We start from the raw sequence: 10212 nt of genomic DNA, 5'->3' as shown, positions 1-10212 counted from the left end.
AGGCTGAGCACTAGCAGCAGCTGACCTTGATTCACAGTTTGGCTTTACCTGGGCACTTCCAGCTCAGTAGAAGTAGCAGCAATTCACAAATTTCTTTGTAGTTTATGTTGTGTGACTCTGGACAGAACACAGGCAGTGGCTGATGTTGGACATATGAAGAGCAATCAAGGTTCAATTACAATAGGAGGCTGTACACTGCCCACACAATGGGTACACCTTGACTACCCAGCTTGAGTAATAGGGGAGGCTTTGCCACTGGGTTCTATAAGACACCTGTGATATTAGGTGACTCTACCAAGTGTGGGAGATGTAGCAGCTCTACCTAATACACAGAAAAAAATTCAGGGAAGCTGAAAAAATGAGAAGACAAAGAAACATGATCCAAATGAAAGAATGAAAGTGTGGAAAACCCCCCTGAACAAAATAGATACAAGCAAGCTACCAGATGTAGAGTTCAAATCTCTGGTTATAGAGAACTTAGAGGAAGAACAGATGAACTCAGAGAGAACTTCAACAGCATAAAAAAAGACATGAAAACCATAAAACAGGACCAGTTGCAAATGAAGGATACACTAACTAAAATGAAGAACAACTTACATGGAATTAAGAGTATGGAGAATGATGCCGAGAACCAAATGAACTATTTGAGATATAAGGAAGGAATAAAGACCAAGTGAAATAGCAAGAAGGAAAAAGGAAGTAAAAAAATGAGGATAGTATAAGGATTCTCTGGGACAAATTTAAACGTACCAACATTCACATCACGGGGGTGCTGGGAGGGGAAGAGAGAGAGCAAGAAATTAGAAACTTATTAGAAAAAATAATGAAAGAAAACATCCCTAACTTGGTGAAAGAATTAGGCTTATGAATCCAGGAAGTACAGACAGTCACAAACAAGATGAACTCAAAGAGGTCTTCCCCATGAAACACCATAATTTAAATGCCAAAAGTTAAAGACAAAGAGAGAATCTTAAAAGCAGCAAGAGAAAAGTAGTTAGTTACTACAAGGGAGCTCCCATTAAACTGTCAGTTGATTTCTCAAAGGAAACTTTGCAGCCTAGAAGGGACTGGCCAGAAGTATTCAAAGACATGAAAATAGGGACCTACAACCAAGATTGTTGTACCCAGCAAAGCTATCATTTAGAATGGAAGGACTGATAAAGGAGCTTGCCAGGTAAGAAATAACTAAAGGAGTACATCACCACCAAACCAAGTTTATATGAAATGTTAAAGCCTCTTTGAGAAGGAGAAGAAGAAGAAGAAGAAAGAAGAAGAAAGAAAAGAAAAGAAAAGAAATAAAGAAGGAAAGAAAGAGAGAGAAGAAGAAGGAGAAGAAAGAGGAGGAGAAGGAGGAGGAGGAGGAGAGAAATATGAACAACAAATACATATCTTTAAACAACCGGGCTCTCTTGCTCTACTGTGAGTGTTGCATTGACTAAAGCACGGTTATGAAGAAACCTAGACCCCTGCTGGTGGGGCAGGAACTTGTGAGACAGTATTACATATTACTGAGCCAGGCCCCAGACACGTTCCACAGATTTTATGGCAAGAACTCTTCTTATGTTCATGGGGGACTGCATTAAAATGGAAAACCAGCAGATGAGGTCTCTGAACAGAAGGAAATCCAGAGCAAAGTGAGGTCACAGACCTTTATCAATTGTCACACTAAGATTTTCCGTGTTGATGCTTATATTGCTCTGAATGCTGGTGTGCTGGTCCAGGTGATAGGGCTGCTCTCTGATAACAAGTAGGCTTTTGAATTGGTGTTCCAGGATCCTTAGGGTATAATCCCAACAGTGGTATTACTGGGTCAAAAAGCAGCTCCATTTTTAGTTATTTGAGGAAATTCCATACTATTTTCCAAAGTGTCTGCACTAGTCTGCATTCCTACCAATAGTGCCCTAGGGTTCCCTTTTCTCCACATCCTCTCCAACACTTGTTTGTTGATTTGTTTATGTTGGTTGTTCTCACTGGTGTGAAGTGGTATCTCATTGTGGTTTTAATTCGCAAGTCACTGATTGCTAGTGATACCTAGCATCTTTTTATATGTCTCTAGTTCCTCTGTAGAGACCTGACCTTTTTTCAGGAAGATTATTTGTCCATGATATGCAGCATAGATGAGAAATAAGAAATCCTGGAGTATGGAAGCCAAAGCAAGGAGTCTGTGGAAGCATTAGGAGCATGAATTGATAAGACCAGAGGCAATGGGAATAGACAAAAAATGAACACTATTAGAGAGTTCAAAATTTCAAAAGAAGAAATAATAGGGCATTATATTGTCTTAGTCAAAATTTAATGAAAGCAATGTCATTTATTTTCTTTCCAGACTTCTCTTTATGTGGCAGACACTCTTGCAATTTGTGTTCGAACACTGAATAGGACAACAGTGTTCTAGACCTGGTTCAAACACAAACTCTCTGTGTGACCTTCCTTACACAAGCCATATAACCTGGAGAGCCTGTTTTTCTTTCCTGTAAAATGAATGTCCTACAGCAGCTAGACTGAAATAAAAAAAAAAACTTCTTCCAGTTCCAGATTTCTCAGATAATGGGAATTGATTATCTTGAATTTCATCCCTAGGTAGGCCTGAGATGATAGACAAACTCAGGTGGAAATGAAAAGAATAAGTGAATTGTATGGACTAACTACTCACAGAGGGCCCTGGTGAAGTACTTAACCACAGTCTAGATTAGAAATCCTCTCTGATACTGTGCTTTCTCCTAATGATGAAGGGAGCTGTGCACAAAGGAATTGGGTTGTAGGTAGTAATTTGCTTTTGCTCTGTTGTGTCAAATGGCACTCTAGAGGTTAGGTGCTTGTAACTGAAACACACGTAAAGTTCAGGGAAGAAAGGAGCCTTGAATTGGGTACTTTTGACAAATTACAGGTCAATAGAGACTGCCTATTAAGATGACCCAGGGGAGAATTGAACTTTTAAATTAATCTCCTGTGTTCCTCTGGCCCCTGCCAACATCACACATAAGACCAGAGGATACCTCTAGCCCTTCATTATAACTGTTGCTTCACTGATTACTCTCTGGTCTTTAAATGCCCCCCCTGTGGTAAGAATAGCAGTTAACAAACAAAGTTAGGTTCCCCAGTGGACTTGATTAAAACTGTTGTGGTTATAAGACAATTAACTTATGTAAGTCAATTAATGTGGCAATGAACCAAGCTATGCATACAGAACACATCCAAGTGGTAAGGGAGAGAGAACTGCAAAATCTAGTCAAACTCCAGAGAACTGTTTAGCATTTAAAGGTGAATTTTGGGAGAATAAAGAAAAAAACAACAAAAAAACCCACTGAGAATTATGGCTTTGATTTCAGAGCCCTGTCAAGTTAGTTATTTAAAAATAAATGTTTTGCCCTGTCTGGTGTAGCTCAGGGGATTCAGCACCAGCCTTTGGACCAAAGGGTGGCTGGTTTGATTCCCAGTGTAGGGTACATGCCTGGTTTGTGGGCCAGGTCCCCAGTGGGGGTCGCACGAGTGGCGAGCACACATTGATATTTCTCTTCCTTTCTTTCTCCCTCCCTTTCTGTCTAAAAATAAATGCATAAAATCTTTGGAAATAAATAAATGTTTCATCTAGTTCCCCAAAGTTTTGTCTTTGAAATGACAGGTACTACTGAAAGATAAAGAGTAGGAGGTAGAGGTCTGGAGGTAGAAACTTATGGAATGCCCAAGTAAAGCGAGAAAAGTCAGGAAAGAAGAATAAAAAGGAGTAGTCTAAGAAGTTTTAGGAGTATCAGTTTTGTGAAGAATTCTTAAAGTTCTCAGCATTGTTCTCCTGTAATTGTAAGATGGGAGGTATCCTCTCCTGTTCTGTGTTTGGAAGTTCATACAGTATTGGGGGTCATTCTTTAGACATTCATTACCATTTGCCGGTGAAGACATCTGGGCCTGGGCTTTTCTGTGTGAGATTCAAAAATTTTTTTTCAATTAAAGTTTACATTCAGGTGCATGGCATGGTGGTTAAGACAATAATATATTTTACAAAGTTGCCCCCCCCAATATTTCAAGTACCCACCTGGTACCATACACAGTTATTACAATATTGTTGACTATATTGTCTATGGTATGTTCACACCCCTGTGACTGTTTTGTGAGTACCAATTTGTACTTCTCAATCCCTTCACCTTTTTCACCTAGCCCTTGACCCCTACCTCTCTGGCCACCATTAGTCTGATCTCTGTATCTATTTTTTCATTTTCTGAGTCTGTTTCTATTTACTTTTGTTGCTCTTTAGATTCCACATATAAATGAAATCATGTCATATTTGTCTTTCTCTGTCTGACTTACTTCACTTAACATAATATCTCTAGCCCCATTCATACTGTCACAAATGGTAACATTTTATTCTTCTTTATGCTGAAGTAATATTTCATTGTATGCATGTACCACAGCTCTACTCTCTATTGAGATGCACTTAGGTTGCTCCATTTCTTGGCTTATGTAAATAATGCTGCAATGAACGTAGGGTAGATATATTCTTTCAATTAGCATTTTGAATTTCTTAAAACATATACCCTAAAGTGGAATTGCTGGGTCAGAAGGCAGTTCCATTTTCAATTGTTTGAGGTATCTTCATACTGTTTTTCACAGTGGCGACACTAATCTGCATTCCCACCAACAGTGCTTAAAGCTTCCCTTTTCTTGACACCCTCGTCAACACTTGTTTGTTGATTTATTGATGATAGCCATTCATCATGAATGATGAGCATGAGGTAATATCTTATTTTGGTTTTAATTTACATCTGTCTGATGATTAGTGATACTGAGCATCTTTTCTTGGCACAGCGAGGCCACAGAAAGTTAGGAGGGTGAGGACAGGGAATATCTGCAGGCCAGTGTGGAAGGAAGTGCTTGATCCCGCAAAGATAGTACTTATGGGTGGTGTAGGAGAGGGGCTGAGCACAGGGACAGGGACAATGGTGGTTATGCTTACTCCCCAAAGCCACACAACCTAATCTTCCCCTGTATGACTGTCATGTGCTCTGATCCACCAGCTCTCTGCTGGAGCCCATGGTGACTGCCTACAAATGAGATTTTGTGCACTGATCTTTTAAGAGGGTGCCTGAGTTTCTACCAAACTGCTGTCTCTCCCTGGTGGATGGAATCCCCAATGATTTATATAACCAAATGTTAGGTGGGCTCCTCTTCTTGGTTCTGGTGCCTCACGCAGTGGTTCCTGCATGGGGTTGAGACCCCTCACTCTTCAGGGGGATCTTTGCAGCTGACACAACCCTCCCACTTCTCAACTGCCACATGTGGGTGTGGGGCCACCCTTTTCACATCTCTGCCCTTCCTACTAGCCTCAACATGGCTTCTTCTGTATGTCCTTCTATTCATCTAGTCCTTAGTAGGTTGTTCAGGTAGATTATTCTATAGATTAATTATAATTCTGATTTGGTCCCGGGAGGAGATGAGTGTAACTTCCACTTATTCTGCTACCATATTGGATTGTTCGTGAGATATTTTTTAAAGTACTAATTTAAACTTTTTATTTGCTACAGTTTCTATTTCAGATTTTCTATTTTTTTCTTGAATTGGTTATGGTAGTTTATATCTTTTTAATTATTAATATTTTGTTAAATTCATCCTCTTATATATTGTTAATAAAGTAGAAGTCATAGATCATTGTCTCTTTTAAAATTTCTAAATAATTCTTCATGGTAAACTGTACGTTGCTGTCTTTTAACATGGAATTGGAAGAGGGAAGCTATGCTGTTAGTGCATCACTTTCCAATGTGCTAAATATAGTTTATGTGCCAGTTTTAATGTACTCTTTGAACAAAGATAACAACAAATTATGCAGGAAAATTATAGTCCCTGAAATGCAATATATCTGAAATGCAATTAAGATTTTTTCCAACTACCATGTAATATAAGAAAATAGTTTATCTTTTTTTAATAGATTTTATTTATTTATCTTTGGAGGGGAAAGGAAGGAGAGAAGGAGAGAAATATCAATGTATGGTTGTCTCTCGTGAGTCCCCTGCTGGGAACTGGCCTGCAATCCCGGCATGTGCCCTGACTGGGAATCGAACCGCGATTGTGTGGTTCGCAGGCCTGTGCTCAATCCACTGAGCTACACCAGCCAGGGCAGAAAATAGTTTATCTTATATGTAACCGTGGTATAGCATGGCTTGTGCACACACATATGTACACAATAATAAAAAGAAACACTTGTGTTAGGAAAAAGATGAATTATATTAATTTACAATTTCTTATTAAAATGTCAGTTTTAATTTTATTCTTTAAATTTTTTAATTTTGATAGTGTATCATTCTGGAAATTTCTCCATTTCATTTGGTTACCAGATTTGCTGCTGTATAATTGATTATGGTATTTTCTTTATAATCTTTTTTATTTCTGTAAGATTTGTAGTAATGCTCCCATTCCTGATTTTGATGATTTTAATGTTATCTCTTTTTTCTTGGTCAACATGCTAAAGGTATGTCACTTTTTTTTGTATTTTCAGAGAACCAATTTTGGCTTTATTTTTTTGCTCTGTTTTTTCATAGTCTCTATTTTATTTATTTCTACTTTAATCTTCATTATTTCCTTCTTTATTCTTGTTTTGAGTTTAGTGTGCTCTTCTGTTTCTTATGATGTGAAATTAAGTTATTGATTTGAGATTTTCTCTTTTTGTTAGATACATATTTACAGCTATGCATTTCTCTGTATGTGGTTTTAGCTGCATCATGTAAGTTTAGTTGTGAGATTTTATTGTTATTGTTTTCATTCCTCTCTAATTTTCTCTAGTTTTCCTTGTAATTTCTCAGATTCATTATTTAATTTAGAACTGTGTTGATTTCCACATATTTGTGACTATCCCAAATTTTCTTCTTTTATTGATTTCTAATTTCATTCCATTGTGGTAGGAGAAGATTATGTGTATAATTTCAGTCCTTTTAAGTGTATTACTTCTTGGGGTGTTTTTGGTAATAATTTCTATGTCTTTATTGATATTCTCTTTTTGATATGGCATAACTCTTACACTTTTTGTTATTTCTTTACATATGGTTACTAAAGATCTTTGAACACACTGAAAATAGCTGATTTAAAATCTTTGTTTATTAAGTTCAGTATGTAGCGTTTTCAAGCTTTTTTTGAATTGGCTTTTTTTTCTCTGGAGCATGTCTTCTTGTTTTGTTGCATGTATTAATCATTTTTTGGTTGAAAACTAACGATTTAAAAATAATATAATATGGCAACCTTGGAAATCACTTCTTTCATCCTTTTGAGGTTTGCTGTTATCACTGTTTTTTGTTGTGTTTGCTGTCAGTTTATTTAGCGACTTTCCTGAATTAATTTGTGAAGTCTGTATTTTTGCCGTGTGGCTCTGGGCATTTCTGCTTGATTAGCTTAGCAGTCAGTTAATGATTGAACAGAGATTAAGCCTGGAACCAATTGGATCCATGCCCTTTGCCAGTCAGTGGGCTTTGTGTGAAGGCTTGGGCACTCCAGTATGTAGCCAGGTTGTTTACAGCTCTGCTTAGCTTTCACTTTCTTGTTCACAGATTCCAGGTCAGCCCTAGGTGAAAGGTTAGGGCACCCTTAGCTGGGCACATCAGTGGAATAGATAATGTTGGAAAGGAAAATACATGGCTCAATTTCACTAATAGCCAAAGTAATACAAATTAAAATGAGACTCTACACTTAGCATATTGGTCAAATTCAGACTATTTCATAATTTTTGTAATATAAATATTGTTGAGGATTAATGAAGCTGGAATGCTCATGCACTGCTAGTAGAAGTGTAAATGGCTGTCAGTAGTTTGGATGTTTAATAAGTGAAATTGAATATGCAGATATACTGTGACTAGACAGTTTTTGCCGGATACATACTCCAAAGAAGTTCTCACATATATAATAAGGGGAAATAGAAGACTATGTTCATTGCTGTGTAGGTGGGGATAGAGGCGGCCTATTAGTCCACCACTAGGGGGCTGCAGAAGTAAGTGGGAGGAAGCAATGCTAAACTTTTGCAGTGGTAGAAACTTTGAACCAGGGGCACGTAACCAGTAATCTGAAAAGAGTTTTAAGTTACCTAAAGCTATATGCCACTTGGCTTCAGGAAGAAGCTGCTTGCTCACTTAATGAGCTTATTTGTATAATTGTGTTTTCTTTTATGCTTCAGTTGTCAGAAATTTCAGAGCTCAACTTAGTCACAGTTTCTATGTTAATCCTTTCCCTAAAGAAATCTGTGCCCACTTGTGTTTGATTTTTTTACCCTAATTTTACAGCCACTTGGAGTTTTGTATTTTTTGGAAGCTTTTGGAGGTTATAAATATAAACCAATTTTCTGTTGGACCTAAACCATCATATCATAATTTGGGATTATCCCAGTGAAAAAAAGAGAAAAGATTAGGGAAGAAACTAATTTCTCCAGACTTGTTAGACTATTTGAAAAAAAAGGATGAAAAAGGAAAGGAAATAAATCAAGCAACCATTTTAGGATGAGGAAGAAATATTTCATTCTATGGAAGTATGTGTTTAACCACTCACACGAATGAAGAACATGTTTTGGTAACCAGAGGTTTCTAAGAAGGCATCTATTTCCCGTGGAGAACCTTAATATCCCATGGAAATGGAATGAAATGAGAGTTTGAACAAAAGCAAAGAGAATGAAATCTCTTCAAGCGGTGGGAAGCTAAGACTCAGAGGCTGCTTGAGGAAACGATTATCCATGTAGTCCAAATAAAATACCAAGAAAACCTGTATAAAATAATAAAATCCAGAGGCATAAGTACTGATCCCTGCATTAATAACAACGGGACGGTCTTCGGCTACAAAATGAGGGTAGGTACCATCCGAAAGAAATAATCTCCAAATGCAGCTTTTGGGTCTTTCTTGACCCAGGTTCTTCTGGTTAAAGAAAATTTATAATGGAGATTTTCTCTCTATTTTTACTCCAGAGATCACTTTGAATGCATGGAGATGAGTTTTGATGGCTATGTTTACATAGTAATTTTTGTGCCTTAAAAAAAATCCATCTTTCATCTACCAATTACTAAGATTTCATAATCATTATTTTTAACATGTTGATATGTCATCATGTCACATGTGACAAGTTCAGGATACTTTCTGCGTGAATACATTACTTTACTCTGACTGGTGAAGTAGACTTTCACCAGGTAGGTGTCTTCCTTTGTCACCTTTTGAGAAGGAAGGAAGGATTTGATTATTTAATAATCAAATACACACAAGTGTGGTGAGCTCTGAAAGGCTACACTCCCCTTTAAGACTGCGTGCTAGGGACAAAGCACAGTTGAAGCCAGTCTTAAGCAGCCTGACAAATGTAGTCACTCTTCTGCAGTTCACAGATTCTGGCTGATGATGTCATTGACACATGGAAGAAAATGCAAAACAGGAGGCCTTAAGCCAGCTTGCTGGTGAGCACCACACATTCAGCTGAGTCCTGAGACCAGCTGTGGTATGGCTATGGCTTTGCAGAGCACCCTGGAAGTGGTGTGGATGGGGCTCCTCTTCAGTTTTCTATGGATGGGTAAGTAGGCTCCTTCACTGTCTGGTCTTGGAAATGTGCATGCCATTATTTTAATTTTGGGAGTAATTAAAAAAACAAGGAAGCAAGATTTATTAATAGTCACTATACCTAAAAGGCCACCAACAAGCCAGCATAAAACTTACAGCCTTCTTTTTCTGTTTTGTGCAGTTGCAGAGAGCAAGGACCAAGTATTTCAGCCTTCCTCCATGGTATCTTCTGAGGGAGCTGTGGTGGAAATCTCCTGTAATCACTCTATATCCAATGCTTATGAGTTCTTCTGGTACCTTCACTCCCCAGGATGTGCGCCAAGACTCCTTGTAAAGGGCTCAAGGCCTTCTCAGCAGGGACGCTACAACATGACATATGAGCGATTCTCTTCTTCACTGCTCATCCTCCAGGTGCAGGTGGCAGATGCTGCCTTTTACTACTGTGCTCTGTGGGACACAGAGGCAGAGAACCCATGAAGAGCTGAACAGAAATGGGGAGAGGGCATAGCCTTTGCAGGAGGTAGCAAGAGAGTAGCAAAAACTGCTTTTCCCAATTCACTGTTTCCTAAGCTTTTGCATTTGGGACTACTATTAAAAAACGTTGAGTTCAGACACACTCTACCTCATGAAGCTCTCAGCTCAGTAGTGACAAGGAGAGAATCCACAGGAGAGGAAGATTCCTATACACTCAAATTCAGGAGTTTTTTATAG

At 38.2% G+C, this 10212-nt stretch overlaps 1 gene segment (V, D, J or C); it reads left to right on the top strand.

Annotated features, from left to right (window-relative positions):
- Window positions 1-9322: 9322 nt before the first annotated feature.
- On the top strand, window positions 9323-9978 carry LOC118982672 (T cell receptor alpha variable 2-like). The segment is given in 2 exon segments: window positions 9323-9514; window positions 9683-9978. Coding segments are annotated over 2 exon segments (366 nt in total).
- The last annotated feature ends 234 nt before the right edge of the window (window positions 9979-10212 follow it).

Source organism: Sturnira hondurensis, unplaced genomic scaffold (assembly GCF_014824575.4).
Source record: "Sturnira hondurensis isolate 20B ecotype Veracruz unplaced genomic scaffold, ASM1482457v3 Scaffold0025484, whole genome shotgun sequence".
Taxonomy (NCBI): domain Eukaryota; kingdom Metazoa; phylum Chordata; class Mammalia; order Chiroptera; family Phyllostomidae; genus Sturnira; species Sturnira hondurensis.
Note: the sequence above shows the minus strand (reverse complement) of the source record. Positions and strands in the feature narration are given on the sequence as shown.